At 35.9% G+C, this 21,864-nt stretch overlaps 1 protein-coding gene across 1 annotated transcript; it reads right to left on the bottom strand.

Moving 5' to 3' along the window:
• Positions 1–479: 479 nt before the first annotated feature.
• On the bottom strand, positions 480–17,132 carry Rcn2 (reticulocalbin 2). Its single transcript, XM_046428109.2, has 7 exons — positions 16,779–17,132; positions 16,288–16,393; positions 13,166–13,362; positions 6,419–6,532; positions 3,095–3,191; positions 1,922–2,064; positions 480–1,296 (listed from the first exon to the last, which is right to left on the bottom strand). Exons 1-7 carry the CDS (start codon positions 16,920–16,922, stop codon positions 1,144–1,146), a joined length of 954 nt encoding a protein of 317 aa, XP_046284065.1. The 5' UTR covers positions 16,923–17,132; the 3' UTR covers positions 480–1,143.
• Positions 17,133–21,864: the final 4,732 nt, after the last annotated feature.

The raw sequence follows: 21,864 nt of genomic DNA, 5'->3' as shown, positions 1-21,864 counted from the left end.
CTAGTCCTGTTTATTTGGAGACAGGATCTTGCTAAATTGTTCATATTGGCCTTGAAATTTATGATTCTCCTGCTTCAGCCTCCTGAGGAGCTGGGTGTCACTGCACTAGGCTAATCTGTATCATTTGCAACATTATCCCTAGGGCTGGGGTGTAGCTCAGTGGTATAGCACTAAAGCCCTGGGCTCAATCCTCAGGTCACACACACAAAAAAGAAAAAAATAATCTAGCCCCAAACAGCAAAACCAGTTTCTATAAGAGCAATTAAAATGTGTCAGGTGTACACTCAGCTACATCATGATTCTTTTATTTTTTAAAAAAGCAATATAATAATATGCAGCAAGAATAATTTAACAGTTTTGAGAACATTCACTACCCAAATAAAGAAAATAAATGAGACAAGAAAATGTATAATACAACAAAACCTGTGCTAAAGTTAAGGTTTATCTGCAAAATTAACAAACAAACAAACATAAAAAGATAAGGACAATTCATTTTTAATCAGTCAAAAATGAAAAGGTTTCTGGACAATGTTAAATTCCACTCACCAAAATGCTATAGTTTTACATTAAATATAATTACTATCTATACATATGCAAAAATATAAAGTTCTATTTCATACAACAAAACCATTTATAGAAACCATTTTAAATTCAGCAGAACTTCTCAACATTAACATGTGAGGTTTAAGTCCTTCTAAAGGTTCCTTTAAAGGTTTTAAAACAAAACACTAAACCTAAAAACATTGTCCTTTCTCTTAGTTCCCAAATTAAGTCTAATTAGAACAAAACAAAAATTAATACCTTAGTCACATACTACTTAAATATTAACATTGTTCAGTCATGTCTAAAATCCTCCATTTTTTTCAAGTATGGAAACAGAACTCAAATATCTACAATACAGTACTAGAAAAAGACTTTGTGGTCATATGGCACGGTATTAATGTTTAATTTCAATATGTTTTGAAATCAATAAAGTTTTTGTTTTGTTTTTCTTCTAAATGACCAAAATTATAAACTACATTACATAATTCTGACTGTGGTAAGACTTAAAAGTGTAAAATACAACATCGATATTTTATCACAAAAGTAAAGCTGGTAACAGATTATAAAAGGACCCAATAGTCTACTCAGACACACTCAGGATTAAAGCTCGTCATGATAGAAATAGTCATCATGGAGCTGTCTGCCATAATCTGTGGCTTCACTGGTAAGAAACAAGTCCTGGTTTTCCAGAATTTCTTCTTTAGAGAGTTTTTTGTCACCATTCAAATCCATTTCATCAATTAAATGAAGAGCCTTTAAAATAAAGCAAAACAAAAAGGTATCAAATGTTATAAGTATTTTATCAAGATGTTCACATTTTAGTGTAATGTACTGTCAAACCCATTTAGTTGTGTGAAGTACTCATTAATGTATGTAAAATATTTCATACTGTGCCTATCGGCTGTCTCTTATTATCTCCTTTTAAATTTCTGCTGGGTTCTTCCTCCTCTCTACCAAAATCCAACCCAGGATATCACAAGGTTAAGCAAAATTACTATAATCCACTTTTTGAGCCTCTACAGTTAAATATGAACTATTATTCTATTTACTATATGCTCAGAATAATACATGATACCATCTTCCTTTTCTCCTTGACCATCTAAAACAGTTTGATGATTTAATTCAAAGAACAGCAATGAGCAGGGCATGGTGGCACATGCCTGTAGTACCAGCTGCTCAATCAGGTAGATGAGTAAAGCAGTGGGCGTGCAATCTAACAAGATACTGTCTTAAAAAGAAGAAAAACAACAAAACACAGCAATGAATTAATCCTAAATAATCCCATTACTACTTCTTTTTTTTTGGCTTTGATTTTTAACTACCTATCAATAGAACCAACTTTTTTTTTGGGGGGGGGGTGTCATTCTATGATACTTACCTCCTCCTGCGCAATGCCCTGATTATTGGGTACTACCCAAGATAACAGCTCTTGGGGATCAAGCCTGCCATCATTATCTTTGTCATAATCATTCACGAATCTGTCTTTCTCAACAAGTATCCATTCTGGATCTTCATTTGCAGCTTAATATAAAAAAACAGAAATATACATACACAAGAATATCACATGTATCCAATAAGAAGTTTGGTATATCCCTAGAATAAAGGAAGTGAATTTAAAGTTTACTACATAAAGGAAGCCAAATGAAACAGAAGTACTTAGCTGAAAAGTCCTAAAATAAGTGCAAATACATGGTAATTTTCAAAAGTGACGCATAAACCTAAACAACTCAGAGTTTTTAAAATGTTGCATATTAATACTAGTTTACTATTGCTACTTGTTCAGATGTCTTGTTTTCTCAAATCTGAGTTGGGTAATAGTTTGATGTACACTGTGTGACTATATAGTTTCCTCTGTTCTTACAAAGTACTCCCCCCTGTATTTTTAAAGTGACATTGAAAATAAGTGCACTGTTGACCAATTTTAAAACTGCACTGTTTGATTTTTTTTTTTTTTTAGTTATAGTTGGGCACAATATCTTTATTTTATTTGTTTATTTTTATGTGGTGCTGAGGATTGAACCCAGAGCCTTGCACATGCTAGGCAAGCGCTCTACTGCTGAGCCACAATCCCAGCCCACTGTTTGATATTTTCAAGTAACAATTCTGAAGACAGTAACTAAGAGAAAGGAAAATTCCTCTAATTTCATATGCTGAGTAAATAATCACTTTTTACAGTCTCAGAATTTAGACTATTTTATGTTTCTAAGATCTACATGTAATCATACACAATTTTCTTTAAAAAACAAAACTATGTCAACCTTTACTTCCTTCCTTTTTGGATTGACAATGGTATTCTACTTATTGGAAAAGGAAGAAAAATGTTTCAATTTAGACATAAAGGTAAAAATGAGCAAGACAGCATTTCAGTTAAGCTATAAAATCCCTTTGTTGAACTTGTATTATAGTTAACTTAGCAAGAAGTAGAAATCAAGTATGGTTCCTCTTCTTACATTTTCTCTGTCAAAGAAAGCTCTCAGTGATAAAAGATCTTCCAATTTCTTGTTTAATTCCATTTTTTTCCCTCTCTTTTCACACTCCCCAGGTGACTTACTTGGATCCCGCCTGTAATCACCAAGAAATTCTTCTAAACTAACATATCCATCACCATTTTTGTCATGCTCTTCTAAAGCTTCTTGAATGACGAATTCCTATTGCATGTTCATTAAAAGAAAAAAAAAAAAAAAAAGGCTTAAGTCAAAAATTTTCAATCCCACAACCATCTCAGTCAATCTTAATATAGAATTTTAGGAATCATCATTTTGATTATCTATACTTTCACTAAACATTTCTAAACACTAGAATCTAGGAGAATAAAACCTCAAGTACTAAGTAATTCTAAATTCAACATGTGTAAGCTTGTGAAACTATGAAGAACTTCACTTTTTATTCTCCTAAACCACTTCAGCACTAAATATAGGCTCCCATTTTCTGCATGTTCCCCTCCCTCTCAAGCATGCCATCTCTCACTGTCATTTTCCTTAACCATCAGCCCTCCAATCCATTCATAGCCCTGAAAGAACCCTACCTTAGATCTTATATATAACTGTTCTTCCTCCAGATCTGAAAGGTGCCAGCCCCTCACAAAACCTCAACACTTGGCTTGCTCTTCTCTCAAACCCACTCCAAACTGCCCACAAATCTGCCCCTCATTCTTATCAAAGCTTCATACTTAACAATCAATCCTCCCTGACCCAAATGGCAGATCCTTTCTAGTTTAATGACCTGATCAATGGCCAGCTACTTCAGTACCTCCCTCATTACCTTCCTACCCCTTTATGTCCTTTTCTTATGGTGCCAATCCCTACCCTGAACATTACGGCCACATCACTTTCTCCTTTCTTCCGCAGCCATAAAATCTAAAAAGACATAGAACTATAAACTTAGTCCTTTTAAGCTGATTTCTACCATTTCAGTGAGTTCTCCCTGCAGCTTAGAAATCTACTTCTAAGTTTTCTTAATATTCCCTACTGCAGGGGCTGGGGTTGTATGTAGCTCAGTGGTAGAGTGCTTGCCTGGCACAAGTGAGGAACTGGGTTTGATCCTCAGCACCACATATTGTGTCCACCTAACTAAAATAAACAAACAAACAAAAAATTCCCTATAGCAGTGTTTTCAAATGTCTACCTCCACTTTCTCTGAGCTTTGCTATAATCCTTCCAAAAATTCTCTTGGCAAAGATCCTACTTTTCCAACCATGATACAAGTCTTCTGAAAATGATTCATATAAACCAGCATATATCCTCACCTTTAACTCCCTCTATTCTTATGCCTTATCCTCTCATTTTTTTCTTTCATCTCAGGAGTTGAAGCTCTTGCTAGGGCAAAGCCCTCAGCTGTTTCTTAGATGCCATATATTCCCATTTCCTAAGGGCTTTCTTTCAATCTCAATTCCTTCTTCTATGTCTTTCGTGACATTCAAATCCCCAGGACTTTGCTGCACTCTTTCATTACCATCCTGGTTCTTTTTTCCCTGCCTAGACTCTCATGGGTTATATCTACTATTCTCATTTCCTCCCTACCTGCTTCCTCCCTAATATCTCTCAGTCTGGATTCTAGCATCACTACTGTAATGAAATATATTCTCAAAAGTCTCCAGGGGCTTAAACTACAAGCTGTCTTCCCCACTCCCTTTGGTACTGGAGATCAAACCCAGGGCTTTCCACGTGTTAAGCAAGTGTTCTACCACTGAGATACATCCCTAGCCCCAAGCTGTCTTTTTTTAAATCAAATTTTACAGATTTTATGTAGAGAAATCAGGGATTTTAACCTTTATCATCAAAGATTACCTTTGTCACTATTATACAAGCTCAATACTTCAGGGTCATCTGACTCTGAATATCTAGTAAAGCAATATTCCTGTTTGTGCTTTCTTCAAAAAATGGTATAATCTATTTCATCCCATTGCCATTTGACATTCCAGGGCCATATCACTTAATACCCATTGTTTCATTGCTTTCACTGGTCATTCCCCTCTTTAGTCAACTGTTCCTTATTCTCCAGAGAATCAAGAATCAGCATCCTCTGCCTACCATTCTAGGATTCAATTAGCTTGCCTAGATTTAATTTTGGCACTGAAATTATACCCAGCACTGTTCTTAAACTAGGTCATCTATTTTGTGCCAAGTAAGAAACCAGAAGCTTCACAATGTCAAAAAGTGGTACTAATAGCAGTATCTTGCCATAGAGTTTTTGGAAAAAAGTATATCTACTGCATTGTTTTTCAAGGCCATGATCAATTAAACAAAAGGCTACAATCTTCCTTCCCTCAAATATCCAGGGAATCAAGTTACAGAGCTGGAGGCTGATGTCATGCAACAGAACTCAATATAAATGTTCTATTTTTAAAAGTTATTTGGCACATTACTCTTAACTCCCCAATATGATGAGCCCTACCCTCACAGCTTGTTAACTCAATCAACAACTGTTGAGTTAAAAGCTAAAATTTTTCAGTTTTGAAGACCTGGTGGTGGCCGCCCCCCTTTTCTTTATCTCCACAGTGCTAGGGATTGAACCCTCAGACTTGTGCATGGCAGGCAAGTGCTCTACCACTGAACTACACCCTCAGCCCAGTACTTTTTTTTTTTTTTTAAGGTACTAAAGGAATGAGAGGACTCATTACACCTGAAGTTGCAAAAACGTTAATAGTTACTAGGAGCTGCATCCCCTGCCTGCTATGAAAAGGTATCTAAATGTGGATAAGTTTTTACAGACCAAAAGCTTCCACAAATGAGGCTGTAAACTACATAAAAGTTCTGGTGTTACTAACATTGAAAAACCAGAGAAGTCTGAAGCTATAGAAGGATAAGGAAAGGCTTGATGGTAACATGGTTAGGACAGGGAAAATAGCCAGAGGAAGATGCTGCTCATAATACAGTGTGAAGATTCAAAAAAGCAAAAAAATAAAAACTCAATCCTTAGCCTGCTCCTGCCCCATAAGCAACCTGACACCACCAGGAATCCTCCTAACCTATAAAATTAGAATAATCTTTTTTTTTTTTTTAGTTATCAGCGGACACAACATCTTTGTTTGTATGTGGTGCTGAGGATCGAACCCGGGCTGCACGCATGCCAGGCGAGCGCGCTACCGCTTGAGCCACATCCCCAGCCCTAGAATAATCTTATATGGGGAGAATTTTGGATCTTCTGTCTCTTAAAATTCTAGTTATTATACAAATAATTTTAATGACAATATAGATAGATTTTAAAATTTTAGTCACTCAATAATTCTCTTAAAATGTTTCTTCCTTAGGCTAAATTATATTGTTATATCGTATACGGGTACAAATATGTAACAAAAAAAATCCCACCATACGTACAACTATGATGCATCAATAAAATATAAAAATATATGGAAAAAAATTTTTTTCTTCCTTACCGTCATATAATCAACTTCCTCAGGATGTTCAAAAGCAATGAATTCTTCAAGACTCAAACCAGGACCTGAATCCTGGTTAGCTCTTTCAAATCGCTTCTTGTCCTTTAAATGAAGCTTTGAGAATTAAAAAAATTTGAACATATTTAAACATCTCATTATTATCATAACATCATTAAAAATACTTTGAAAAATACAAACTGTGAAATCAAAGCACATTCTCAAACATCATCTCTTTCATCTTTACATCATTCCACTGAACGTATGTTGGCAAATAATACCAAACATTAGAGGCAACATAGAAACAAGCTCCACAGTCAGACCTAGACTGAAATTCCAGCAATGTCACTTACTAGTTGTGGTACTAGTATAAATTGCTTAACCCCTCAAGCTTTCTCATCTATAAAACTGGGGTAAAAATCTCTACTAAGCAATTAGCATGAGCATCCCTATCATGCAATCAATATATCTGAAGTATTAAGTATTTCATAATTGTTATTATGCTACTATTATTGATAGAAAAACTGAGATTAAATGATTTGATGAAAGTCAGAAACACAGCTAAAATGTACTGACCTTGAATCTTCCTTGTTCTTTCCATACTACTATCACCTTTAATAATTAGTGTTAATATTTTTTTGAATATTCCCAAAGCAACAAATTTACATCATGTGTTAAATATTGGTAGGGCTAGGATTGTGACTCAGCAGTAGAGTGTTCGCCTAGCACTTGCAAGGCACTGGGTTCAATCCTCAGCACCACATATAAATAAATAAAATAAAGGTCCATCGACAATTAGAAAAGTATTTTTAAAAATATATTGGTAGGGCTTTAAAAAAATTGTTTTAGGTTTGCTAAATGATTTTTCAAAAACATGTAAATATTTTAGAAAAGTATTCCTCTTTTGTTGAGACTCTCATATGATTAGTATTGGTAACTAATATTTCAAATATTTTAAAGGCTCTTTATAATGATAACTCTGTATATTCAGAAACAAGTACACTAAAAGCTTAAATGGGTCTTATCTTGAGTTTAAATAAACACATCTCATTTTCTCTTTTCTCTCTCATCTTTTTTTTCCCCTCCTTTTAAAGTATACTCGAGTAGTAAAAATGATTAGGGATAAGGCTGATTTTGATAAATGTTTCAAAGGTAATTCTGTAACCAAGAGTCTTGGAAGTCAAAGGTGCTAGCTATATTGTTAATCCTGCCTGATTTCTACTTTGAGAATTTCTGGGAATAGCTTTCCTTTCTAAAAATAATAATAATAATAATAATAAAATAATATTAATAATAGTAAAAGGTGTGTATCAAACTGTGTATTTAAAAAAAGTTTCACAATTTTTTTAATATTTATTTTTTTGTAGTTGTAGTTGGACACAATAACTTTATTTTATTTATTTATATGTGGTGCTGAGGATCGAAACCAGAGCCTTGCACGTGCGAGTCGAGCCATCTACCACTGAGCCATAACCCTAGCCCCAAGTTTCACAATTTTAGAAGCATTTAATTTATGTATTTTACTGTTGAAAAAAAATGTTCTGTTTAGTTTTATAGAATAATAGGTTAGGAAAGGTAGCATTTACCTAAATACTAGTTCTTTTACAGTTACTAATTATCCAGTGGAGAGGTTCAATTTTTCCCCTAAAGAATCTGCCTTTTAAACATCTAGACTTCACAAGTCAGTTACACTCATCCAACTATCACAGAAAAGAAAAAATAATGTTTCCTAATAGCTGCTTGTAAGCAAATGTTTCATAATTTTAAATAACTACATCAAACAATTTGTATTTTGTGTTCAGGTTTAATATGGGGAAAAGTAGACAAACAAGAACTTGAGGTCTTTGTGGAGTCAATCAAATTCTTTTTTGAATAAGTCACTATTCAAAATACCAACTGCTTAGATTTCCTTATGAAAGGATCCTTCAATTTGGAGCAAAAAAGGTCCATGTTTCAGCAGAGTGAGCTAAATTTGGCCAAATTTGCCTATGGAAAGAAAGGATCTCTTTAAACAAGTTGAGATTTCTTAAAAAAAAAAAAGAAAGAAAGAAAAAGGACGATTTTTTTGGTTCACATTTTATGGCCATTTGAAAGCACTTCATATGAAATTAAAAGAAGTCAATATACAAAAAGAATATTTTTTTCAAAGGGCAAAATTTAAAAAAAATAGCCAGAAAGATGGTCAGTTTCAGAAAACTTCAACCTTTTCCCCTTCTATATTAAAAAGCTAGTAAAGGATAAAAATGCTATCTATTGTAGTATAAAGAAACTACCATAATAATTTATTTTTACAGTGCAATGAAAATTTGTGAGGACAAACTGCCACCTTTTGGTAGACTAATGGTTTTACATGAGGAAATATATAACCTGGAATCTTAGAACAAAACTTTAGGTCTTAAAAATTCTGATCAGCCATATGAAGGCTCTCTCTTACATAGTAAAATATTACTTACACAATGCATATTCAGCAACTGACTTTAGAAGTTGGAATAACTGAACTTTTGCAAGGAGTTCTCCAAACTTTACTTCTCCTGCCTAAAAATGCATTATTTATAATTGTTCATCATATAAATATATACTTTTTCAGGTATTTGACAGCCTGAAAGGGTCACTACTCCAAGTTGCCTATTCTCTCTATATGAAAATTTAATAAAAATAAAATTCAGGTACCAAGTTGATTTTGAATTGAATCCTTAGGCATTCTATCATTGAGTGCAGCCCTTTTTATTTTTTCAGACGGGGTCTCACTAAGTTGCCCAGGGCTGGCCTTGAACCTGTGATCCTCTTGCCTCAGCCTCCTGAGTCACTGAGATTACAGGCATGTGCCACCATGCCCAGAGATAATGTTTAGTTTTTCAATAGAATACCATATAGAAAATTTTATTTCATTCAGATATCCAGTTACTTTTTATGATTATTTTATGATTATGATTTATTTATTTATGGCATAATATTTGGTTTATAACTTTGGATGAGACTGATTCCTCTTTTATCCTTTATTTTTTATTTTGAATAATGCCCATTATGTCTGGGTTTATTTTCACATCCCACATGAATTTTTAGGAGGTTAGGTATTATCTATCAAATTCTTTAAAAAGTATGATTAGAACTTCATGAAGATAGAGATATATTCCAGGGCAGCCAAATAGGATTCTCACAGGAAAGTATTCATTTTAGGAATGCAGTATTTCCCTTAGGCTATTAAGGTCCTTCTAATTTTCTCACTCCTTCTTAAAAGGTAGACTTAAATCAATGTGTACTGGGTACGCATTGTGGAATATAGTTTCAGAGCTAGACATCTTTTTTAAAATTGGTTCTTAACAGTAGAGCTCATTTTGATAAAATTATACATGCATGAATATATCTTATTCTAATTAGGGCCCCAGTCTTGTGGATGTACACAATGGTGAGATTCACTGTTATGTATTCATATATGTGCATAGGAAAGTTATGTCAGATTCTTTCCACTGTCTTTCCTATTCCTAACCCCCCCCTACTTCATTCTCCTTTGTCTAATCCTCTGAACTTCTATTCTCCCCACACTACTCATAGCTCTCACTTATGAGAGGAAACATTTGCCCTTTGGTTTTTTTGGGATTGGCTTACTTCACTTTAGCCAACAACAGTCTTCAGATTCATCCATTTATTGACAAATGTCATAAAGTTATTATTTTTTATGGCTGATAATATTTCATTGTATATATGTACCACAAATTCTTTATCCATTCATCTGTTGATGGGCATCTAGGTTGATTCCATAGCTTAGTTATTGTGAACTGTGTAGCTATTGATGTGGTTGTATCACTGTAGTATGCTCATTTTAAATTCTTTGGATATATACCAAGGAGTAGATAACTTGGTCAAATGGTGGTTCCATTCCTAGTTTTTTTGCAGTCCCACAAACAATGTATGAGTGTACCCTTTTCTCACATCCTCACCAATATTGTTACTTGTATTTTTGATAACTGCCATTCAGAACCAAACAACTTTTTAAAAATATTTATTTTTTTAGTTGTAGTTGGAAATAATATATTTATTTATTTATTTATTTATTTATATGTGGTGCTGAGGGTCAAACCTAGCGCCTAGCACCTGTGAGGCAAGCACTCTACCGCTGAGCCACAATCCTAATCCCCCGAACAATGGGGGATTGTTTGGGGGATTAAACTATTTAGAACTATTCCTAAATAGTTTATATTAATCAGTAATGTATCTCTTCAAAGTGAAGACTTTATGTCAACACCATCATATTGCATTTAACTTCTCTATTGTTCCCTGGCAGGGAAGTCAAAATGTCACGCTTTGATTTTAGAAAAGTTCCAGAACTCTAATGATCTTTTATGATAATTCCTAGAGTAAAAGAGAACACCTAGTAGATGAATCCCAAATCTCATTATCAACATTTGATTTCTCTTTAGCACCACTAGGAGGAAGAAGACTGATTTACACTCCCTTTAGTCTGCTGGAAAATCAAGTACCAACTAATGGGGGGAAAAATAAAAACAAGATACGTTTTTCTCGTAAAAATGAAAGCCTAGCTAATCTAAAGATATTAACAAATGCCTAAATAATTTTAAAAGTTGAATGATTAACTATAAACTTACATGAATTGTACATGTTTTCTTTAGCAATATTCTTTTAAATTAAAATAGAAAAATAGAAATATATACCAGTCCAACTGTTACTATTTATTACTATTTCTCCATACTGTTATTATCCTCAACTGAAATGGAGATCATCCCCACTTTTAGAGATGGGAAACTGAAGCATAAGGAGGTTTAGTAAATTACCCAAAGCTGTACAATGGTTAAGTGGTAGAGCTAGATACAAGGCCAGGCAGACTAGCTCTGAGTCTGGAGCTCTTACCCAGCACACTGGTGGCACATCCATAGCATGAGTAATCATTAGCAAAGAAATAACCAACTTGGAGTTAGTGGTGGCCTAGTTCAAATGGCCAACAGAATTCTAAAATAAATAGCAAGTACAACGATAAATGATGGCCACAATAAAAATTTAAAAATACATAGTAAAATGAGATGAGAAACAAGCTAAAATGTTTCCAAGCATGCTGGCATATAGTTAAAACAAGGTATTTAGCTTATTTATTCTCTCCCATACATAAAAAAAGACTATCTTAAAATTTTTATAAAGTTGGGCTGGAGTTGTAGCTCAGTGGTAGAGCACTTGCCTCACACATGTGAGGCACTGGGTTCAATCCTCAGCACCACAGAAAAATAAATAAATAAAATAAAGATATTGTGTCCATCTACAACTAAAAAATTTTTTTTTAATTATATTTTTAAAAATTCTATAAAATTACACTTGAAATAGAAATTTCTCAAACTTATAGCTATTCGTGTTGATACACTTTTTAGTTTAATAGACTTCCAAAAGTCTTAGGAAGTTCCTACTAATTCCTAAATAAAAATTGTCTTACTTCTGCTTAATTGAGCTTATATTTTAACAAATTAAACCACAGACACAACAATAGTATTCAGAGTAAGACTGAATCTTCAAAAATGAGTTATTTTAAATAGCATAGTTCTATGTAAAACAGTATTGAGCCAGGTATGGTAAGGCAAGCCTGTAATCCTAGCAGCTCTGGAAGCTGAGGCAGGAGGACTGCAAGTTCAAAGCCAGCCTCAGCAATTTAGTGAGGTCCTAAGCAACTCAGCAAGACTGTCTTAAAATTAAAAAAAAAAAAAAAAATGCTGGGGCTGTGACTAAGTGGTTAAGGACCCCTGGGTTCAATCCCTGGTACCAAGCAACAATAACAACAAAAAATCAGTTGAGGTTCCTCAAAAAACTAAAACCAATTAACCCAACAATTCCATTTCTAGGTATGTACCCAAAAGAATCAAAAGCAGGATCTAAAAGAGAGATCTGCACATCCCATTCACTGCAGCATTAATCAATAGTCAAAAGATTGAAGCAATTTGAGTGTCCACCCATTGACAAAAAGATAAACAAAATTTAGTATATATGTATACACACACACAAAAAATAAATAAAATAAAATATTATTTGCCCCTTTTAGGAAGGAAATCCTGACACATGCTACAACACAGATGATCCTTGGGGACATTAAGTGAAATTAGCTAGTCACAAGAAGACAAATATTGTAATCAAATTCATAGTAGAAAATAGATGGTGATTGCCAGGCATAGTGAGTGGGTGGGGATAGGAATGAGGGTTATTGTTTAATAGATATAATGGGTTCAGAGTTGTTTTGCAAGATGCAAAGAATCTGAGACTGGTTGTACAATAAATAAGGTTAACCCACTTAACAATATCAAATTACACACTTAAAAATGGTTAAAATGACAAATTTGTTATGTGTACTTTACCACAAATATTTTTATGAGTTATTTCATATAAAACTGTTTTAAAATGGAAATGGGCCAGTGTAGCTTGCTTAGTAAATATGATATAAAATTTACTGTTCAATGTTTAAAATAAAATATTTAGTTAAATATTCAAAATACATTAAAAAAGCAACTTTGGAAATGAGAACAAATAAATGATGCAGCTGAGTAAAACAGATGCAGGGATAATTTAGGCAGTACAGAGTAAGAGTCCTAAATCTGGCTAAAAAGGAAATGATCAAAATGACCACTGAAGTGGAACTGGTGATTGCCCAGAGAACACAGCAATCTGGTCTACGACCTCAGGTCCTCTTGTGCTCATTCTTGAGGGAAGATAAAGTAAACCGATGTGATCAAAAGGAACAGCTTGTGCACATGTACTCACCTGCCTAAACGACTCCTCTTCTGCATCATCCAGAGCAGTGATCTCATCAAAGTCAATCACACGATCATACATCTGAATATTATATTCATCCCATGTCACAGTACCATCATTGTTTTTATCATATTCAACAAACTGTTGTTTTGCTTCTTGCATAGCATAATGTTTAAAAGACATCTGAATCCACTGACTGAGTTCACCTATGAGAATTTTCCAGAACACAAGGAATGTTGACAATAATTCTGATATTTAGGGTGTAGATTTTTAAACCTTCTCAAAAAAGAAAATTTTCAATGTTTGCAAATACTGAGTGAGAGTAAGTATTGAGAGAAGAAAGTGGGGAGAGCTGCGTGAAATCTAAGAATGTTGTAATGTGATCTACATAGAATGCAAGCTCCATGAATAGAGTTTGTGTTTGTCCCCCCCAACACACACACACCCACAGCTGTACACTAAATGCCTAGAAAGTACCTAGCTTAGGGACTGGGATTGTGGCTCAGAGGTAGAGCACTCACCTAGCATGTGTGAGGCTCTGGGTTTGATCCTTAGCACCACATAAAAATAAAACAAAGATATTGTATCCACCTATAACTAAAAAATAAAAAAGTACCTAGCTTACTAAATATTTGCTGAATAAGTTAACAACCATCCAAAATAGCATTTTACTCTTTTTAAAAAATATCCAAAAAATTGCAGACCACCTTTGCTAATTATCACAAATCTCTTAGGAAGCACAAATACTTGAATAACTACCTATTTATTTTAATATTCATAATAAAAAGTTTTCCATTTGTGAAAGGAATATAGAGTTTTCCTTTAAGACAAATTTTGTGTGTATTAAAAATGTTAAGAAAATAATACATGGTAAATAAACATGGCCTAAATTGTGAAAAGGCATTCAAATGACTTAAGTTTGAGAAACACTGTTACAATTTATTCCCCTTAAACATGTCATAGAACAGCTGGAGAAAATTTACACATTTTATTGGTAGAAGTTATGATTTATGCCTTCTCTGCAACAGCTGTTTCAACTTGGTAACTGAAGACCTGGTGGAAAAGTTTCTATATCTCAAACATCCACTTTCAGATCAACTATTAAAAAATCTATTCAGAGAGATATTTATTATACTGCATTATAGAAAAGAGAAGGAGATGATAAAATTTGTGAGGAGAGCATGAGAATAACACTTGCTTTAAAGTTATCATTTGTTTTAATGACTGGTACTCCTCTACTGGTTTGAGAAAGGTCAGGTGAATAGAAAAGCAAAGACAATCTCTCTCTCTCTTGAAACTAGGTGAGAGCAGAATTACAACTTATGCAACCAAGTGTTGAACAATTGAGAGCATCAGGCTCTCTATGTTGTTGTTATTTTTCAAAACAGAGCAATTATAATCATCACTATTTCATAGCTGAAGAAACTGAGGTTCAGAAAAGTCCAAGACCTCAAGCTAATAAGTGGCAGAGTGGAAATTTAAATTTGTTTGGTTTTAAAGCCTAAACTACTTTTACTGAGTTTTACTACCTTTTAAGAACCTCTGTTTTTTTTTTTCCAATTTGTTTTGATATGGGGGTCTCCCAATGTCTGGGTTAGTCCCAAATCCCTGGGCTCAAGGGATTCTCCTACCTCAGCCTTCCAAGTGGTTGGGAGTATAGGCACAAGTCACCATGTGCAGCTAAGATACTCTACCACTAATAAACCTTAGAGTCTTGTCCTGGTCCTCAAAGTGCAAATTAATAAGATTCTCTTAAGGGTCCGCAAGTAGAACACAGGCTTCCTCAAGCATCACAAGTGTTTTGTTTAAAGAGACTATCTGGCATAGTAGAAAAGCAAATGAAAGAAGAATCATAACATGGGCTCACTCTTCCATTTTCCCATAAGGATAGTTTACCTTCTCAAATTTTTGTTTTTCTTCAATAAAATGAAGATTTGGACTATGTTCTTTCTTACTTTAATTTTTTGCGTTTACTATTAACTATTTGAACATATCTAGGCCCTGCGGGTTACCACAGTATTCCAAACCAACTTGTTCTGAGTGTATTCTAGCATAACAAAGATGGACCTATTCTTACGTTGGATGAGAGTTCTGAGGTTTTGTTGTTAAGCAGAAGAAACAAAACCTTAATATTACTGAGGGCACCATTGTGGGCTCTTCTGCAATTCTCTCTCCTGCAACTTCACTTCTTGGATGCTGAGCAACATTTAAATGAGTAGTATAGTCAAAAGTTACAGTAATAACCTAAATTTTTTTGGGAATCAACTTAGAATGTTGATAGGGTTCATCACTTGAATTAAACAATGGGGAGAGATAGCTGCACAGCAATTTATTTAGGACATTCTTTTAAGTCTGTGCATTTCATTTCTGACTAGAGAATGTACCTAAGAACACTCAGATTTAAAAAAAAAATTTTTTTTTAACCGAGGATATTGAAAACTAAATTAAAAGGGCTGGGGTTGTAGCTCAGCAGTAGAGCACTCTCCTAGCACATGTGTTTGATCCTGAGCACACATGGAAATGAATAAGTAAAATAAAGGTACTGTATCCAACTACAACTAAAAAATAAATATTTTTTTAAAAAAATCTAATTAAGAGAATGATATCTGGATTCTACTCCTGGCTTTGCTATTTATTTTTAAAAGGCCTTTACTTTTCTGGAGGTCAGTGTCTACAGAGAGGTGAACAAGTTGATTCTAAGCCCCCTACAAGCTACACCATTTTGTTATAATGTCATAATAAACATAATCCACATGCAACAGGTCTTTTCTTCCTAAAATTTCATAAGTGTACATATCAAAAGAGCAATAAATCATTTAATGTCTTAAAATTTGGGGGCCTATTTCTCTATAATGAGTCATATTTCTGACTATGACAAAAATGATGTGTGGAAAGGATATCTAAAGGTATGACTTGCATACAATATAGCACGAATGATGTTTATATTTACTGGGGAAAGCACTGAGTTTTACTTGGTACCCCACCTTTAAGGCATAAAATCTATTTTTCATGTCACAGTATCTCTCTAACTTGCTGGAATAATAACAATCTATAAACAGACACCCCTGCTTAAAATATTCATCTCCTACAAAGAAATTTCTCCATTGTTGGTCGTGTAGGACAGTCCTTACTTTCAGTGAGAAAGCCATCTGAGTCCGAGTCAATTTTCTTTATGATCGACTGCAGTCTTTTCTGCTGCTCTTCGTGGCCAAGTTTAACATACTCATCGACGTCTTCCTTTGAGGGGAATCGATACACAGGAGGACCAAGCATTACCATCAGTGGGGCATAATGGTGGAGAATAGGGCTATTAGATGCCTCCCTTGGCTTAGGGTTTTGGGGGACCCACACCAGCTCTCCAAGGCCCCAGCCCCCTCTACCATCTTCAGTGATTCTGCCCCACGTCTGGAGGTTAGAGGGGATCTGGCCTTTGGGCCGGACTAGTTCCTCAGTCTTTACAGGCCTAGGGGTCCCCCAGAGAGCAAGCGAGGCCCGCCTGGCCCCCATTGTCAGGCTGGCCTTCCCAGGCCTTGCCTGGCCGCCCCGCTTTGTCCCGGGACAAAGCCCGCGACGGCGGCGGTGCGAGGGCCCGGCCTCCCAACCCCCAGCCTGGACGCCTCACCTGGACGCCCAGCAGCGCCTCACGGTCGTAGTCCGCGCGGTGCTCGCCCTGCGGGTAGTGCAGCTCCTCTGCCTTGCCGGCGCCGGCCACCGCGGCGCACAGCAGCAGCAGCACCAGCGCCACGGGCCTCGGGCCCAGCCGCATCGCGCCGGCCGGCCGAGCACACCTAGAGACCCAAGGAGGAAGGTAGGCGCGGCCCAGGCCGGCGGCTGCGCCCCGCTGGCGGCCACGGGAGGGTGGCGCCGTGTATGTGCGGGGCAGGAGGCCCTGGACGCGGAGAGGGCGGTGGTGGCCCGCTGCTTTAGCAGCAAACCCCTCTATGGGTGGTTCAGACGACAACTGTGTTGCGGAGGCGCGCCAGGCCCAAACCTATATGGCTGCGGTGGGGGGCGGGGCTCCATTCCGCTCCGTTGATTGGACCACGCGGCGTTGGGGCGGGCCCACGCGATGTGGCGGTCCACAATCGCCCACAGGCTCCAGGGGGCCGGCGCGGGCCGCGGAGCCGGTAGAATCCTGCGGGGGCTGTCTTCTCCTTAACACGCTCCGAAAAACATCCCCGCGATTCACCCCCGCGGTGTCGTTTCCTGTCAGGCTGGTTCCTGCCAGAAACTGTTCTGGCACTGTTCGCTTCGTGTGTCCCTCCCGGTTTCCCTCAATGAAAGAGGCTGAAGAGCCGGGTGAAAACAAAACAATACTGTATCTCAGAAAGTCTTTGCCTGAGGAACCGACCAACAATACCTATTTCTAGACTTCAGTGTATCTCAACTTATTTTACCAGAGCAGGAGTACAAACCCAGGAACTGCAGCCAGATGTTTGTATCTGATGCTCAGTTTTACGATTTACAAGTTAAAAGATCTTGGCCAAATTACTTGGCCCCCGAAAATCTGTTTGTTCACTTATAAAATAGACATAGTAAGAAGACTACCTTAAAGAGTTGTGAAGATTAAAGTAATTTGTTTAGAATAATAGCATACATGGTGAAGCTGATCTATAAATGTAAGCTTTCATTCACATAGGTATAAAAAACAAAAGATAATTGCACAGAATAGCTTTGCAAGCAGCTCGAAAAACCTTTATGGATAGAATGCACGTACATTGGGCTTCTATTCCATGTTCTATTTAAAAATATGTGTAGTTTTTCCACTTCATCCTGTGCACAGTAAGGCCAGAGAAATTTGTAGGCTACAGCTTCAACCCTTTTGTTTACTGATTGCCCCATTTAGAATCAGGTCTTTTTACACAGAAGAAAAGGCTTTCTGGATCCTCTTTTCACATCTCATGGTCTCTCTTTGGATTGGGAGCAAGAATTCTATTCCAAACTAAAAAACTGAGTTGCACAAATTTCCTACATCAAGTTAGAATTTTACTGTGTTTAGTCAGAAGCCATTGAAATGTTAATAGAGCAAAGAGTTAAGTTCAATTCTTTAAATTCAACATTATAACAATCACTATAGAACAAAGTTTTGAATTTGAATGAAAATATGGGCAATATTTCAGAGTTGATTAAAACAAACAAAAAAGGAAAGAAAATTTTTATCACTGGGTCATTTTAATTTTAACTTTAGTTCTGGGTTTTAATGTAGTCTGGAAGGGGAAAATAAGAGATAAAAATACCCATTTAATAAGGAAATCAGCCTTCTATCTATTATTCTTTGATTAGTTTATTAGTTTTGGGTTTTGTTTTGTTTTCTCAAGCTCTCACTATGTTGTCCAGGCTGGTTTTCAACTTAGGAGCTCAAGTGATCATCATGCCTCAGCCTCCTGGGTAGCTGTGACTAGAGGCTGCCCTATTCTTCACTAAGTAAGAGGTAAACTTTGACCAACTTCTGTGGCTCCAATTATAAAGGGTATGATACAAGGTATTATAGAAGTTTTAAACCAAGGGATTTCACAGATGAAGGTTTGAGGGCAAAGGGAATCTAATGGTACCTAAAGAAGCAATGAGGTAAATAGTACAGATATCTGACCAACAGAAGGCCTGTGCTGTCTTCCTTCAGCCCTAAGTAGGCTGTTTTTCTTCCCTATTTTTGCATCTGTAGGAAAAGGATTGTATTAACTCAGAAGATTTTAATTGAAATCTTTGGACTATGAAATGGGTCCTGCATGGGGTTTGGTGAGGTGTCAACACCAAAATCTTATGCAAAAATTTATGCCTAGGGGCTGGGGTTGTGGCTCAATGGTAGAGTGCTTGCCTAGCATGTGTGAGACACTGGGTTCAATTCTCAGAACCACATATAAATAAGTAAGATAAAGGTCATTAACAACTAAAAATTTTTTTTTAAATTTATGCCTGTGTACATTTCTGGACAGAGCTCTATGGCTTTACTTTCATCAGAGCTTCTCAAAAGGAAAACTTCAAAGTTAAAGGCCCCTAAAGAAGACTCTTCGCCTATAATTTCACAATGATTTTAGTTATGATTGTTTGGAAATAGAGTTAGGAAAAGTCTTGGGATCAAGAGAGGCAAGATTGATGCATTGTTGGTACTTGTAATTAATCTATAGCAAAAAGTAAGTATCCCAGGTAAGTAGACTGGAGGAAAAAAGCATTATGAGAACCCAGAGAACAATTTTCTTTACCTACGAAAGGCCATAGCCTACAGCCAATTTGGAAGGTTTTGTTTGTTTGGAGTACTGGGAATTAAACCAAGGGTATGCTACCACTGAGATACATCCTTAAACCTTTTTATTTTTATTTTGAGACAGGATCTCAATAAATTGCTGAGGCTGGCCTCAAACTTGAAATTCTATTGCCTCAGCCTTCCAAATAACTAAGATTACAGGCATGCATGACCACACCTGGGTGCAAATTTGTTTTGAAACATTTTTATTGCAACATAATTGACATACTTTAAAGTGTATAAATCTTATATGAAAGAATTCAATGAATTTGTAGATATGTGTGTATATATCTATATGTATATATATCTGTGAAACCTGCCCAGCATGCAAAGTCTCCCTCTTACTCTCTAAACATCAGTTCTACCAAAAGAAGCTATAATTCCATTTTATCATAGATAAGTTTTGCCTGTTTTGAACTTTATATAGATGACATTGCACAACATTAAAGCTACTGGTAATATGTCCTTCTGCCTTGCTGTGAAGCAAGACAACTTTGGAATAAGACACATGAGGCTTGAACTTTTGGTCTCTTTAGATCACACCTATATAACCTTAAACAAATGACTTAAACTTGTTTTTTAACTCTAATAATGGAATAATAAAAACCTGTCTGATAAACCTGTTTTGATGGATTTACTAAATATTCTTTGTAAGGTCTCTGATCCATAGAAGAGGGCTAAAGTTTTTTTCTTTCTTTTTCTCTAGAATATTTATATTCTATCTTCCAGAACCAGTGTTTCTTGTTCCAGAAACAAGTGTTTCCTGAAGGAGGCTATCTCTAAATCCCTGGCACCCCAAAATTATTGATTTCTTAGGTCTCTGTTTTATCCCTAAATTTCACGTGTTCCTCTGCTCTGGCATTTAGCACAGTTTACTGTGACTATTTTTTGGCATTACTACAAGGCTGTGAGAATCATGAAGTCAGGAACTGGGCAATTTCTCCTAGTGCCCTTACTATTAAGAGTGGTTCAATAAACTTTTGTGGAATGATTAAATTCAGCTGTATTAGAATTCCACTAGAAGTATCTACTATAGGTGTTAGCATTAGCTTTGAAACTATTCAAAGAAGGAATTTGTGGATTTATTATTATTATTATTATTATTATTTTTTGAGCTTGGTTAGATGTGTTACAAGGAACAGTAGTTTAAAATCAAAGCAAAGATGTAGTTTGGACACTTGTGTTTACTGGCCTTTTCCACCATAACGAAAGAGATTTGGTATAATAAACAACTTAAGAGGAAAAGTCAACAAACTCAATGAGTTTGCAGCTTTGCACAGACAGAAAACACAAGACAAAGGAACAGAGGTAAGGCAGTGAATAGGTGAACAATTTAGACTGAATAACCAAGCAATTAGGATTTTGTTGGTCAATTAATCTTTTGTCAGTCTTTTGAAGGAAGAAGGAGATGTGAGAATTCCAGAGTTTTGGTGGAGTCTTAAGAGGATGACAGAAAATACATAGATGGTTAGATACATTATAAAAATATTTTCATTTCTAAGGAGTCTCCATAATTTTGAGTAGTCATAAAATCTCAGTAACCTGCAAAATTTATTTCCAAGAAACTCAATGTAACTATTTTTTTTACCAGATGAGATTTCTTCCCTAAATTAAACATAGACCTGGGCTTAGGGGGTGCAGTTAAGTGGCACAGCACTTGCCTAGCTCCATCCTCAAATAGAAGCTATTCACTGTTTCCAGAAATTCACATTTATTGCCTTCACAAGTGTATCTCTTGTCCCAAAGATAGCATGAGTGAACAGATACTAGTCAGATATCTGACTTGCTCCAGGGACACAGAGTGTCCATACATCCTGGCTGACCTGACAAGATTATTAATAATGCTCTTTACACATACAAAAGTCTCCCAGAATGGGTTTATAAATTGTATAGTCATCTTCCCATTGGGCTGCACACTCAAGCTGTCTAGCTCCCTCCTTTGACTCTTCCCCAAGCTCCAGGCTCTATTAAATCTCAGAACCCTTTCCCACAGGTTTTCCCCAGGTTTTCAACAATAGGTCCTTGAAGTCTTAGTCAAACACATTAGCAGTATAAATAAAGAACACACACAAAAAAAGAGGGAATGAATCTTAGCTAAAGATGACAATGAGAGGAGCAACAAGAGGAGCAAAACTGTGGCTTATTAGGAGTTTCTTAGGAATTATAATGAAATTTACCTATAATGAAATTTGTAATTTGGCATTACAAATTTGGCTCTGAAGACAATTTAACATTTAAACCATAGCAGGCAGTTATAACTTTTGCAAAAGCATAGAATATAAAGTAAGATGCTAGTATCCATCCACATAATAGCCCCAGAAAGCAGAGCCATGTAGTCTAGAATGTCAGAGGGCCGAGGAAACCCCTGAAAAAATCCTCAGTAAATATCCACATTTCATCTCAGGAGTTTGTGGCAATTCACTTTTGCCTGATGTGTTTTCTTTATCATCTACTTTTCTAGTTGTAT

The sequence above is a fragment of the Marmota monax genome, unplaced genomic scaffold (assembly GCF_021218885.2).
Source record: "Marmota monax isolate L192 unplaced genomic scaffold, Marmota_monax_Labrador192_F-V1.1 WCK01_AAM20220418_F8-fsc00111, whole genome shotgun sequence".
Classification (NCBI taxonomy): domain Eukaryota; kingdom Metazoa; phylum Chordata; class Mammalia; order Rodentia; family Sciuridae; genus Marmota; species Marmota monax.
Note: the sequence above shows the minus strand (reverse complement) of the source record. Positions and strands in the feature narration are given on the sequence as shown.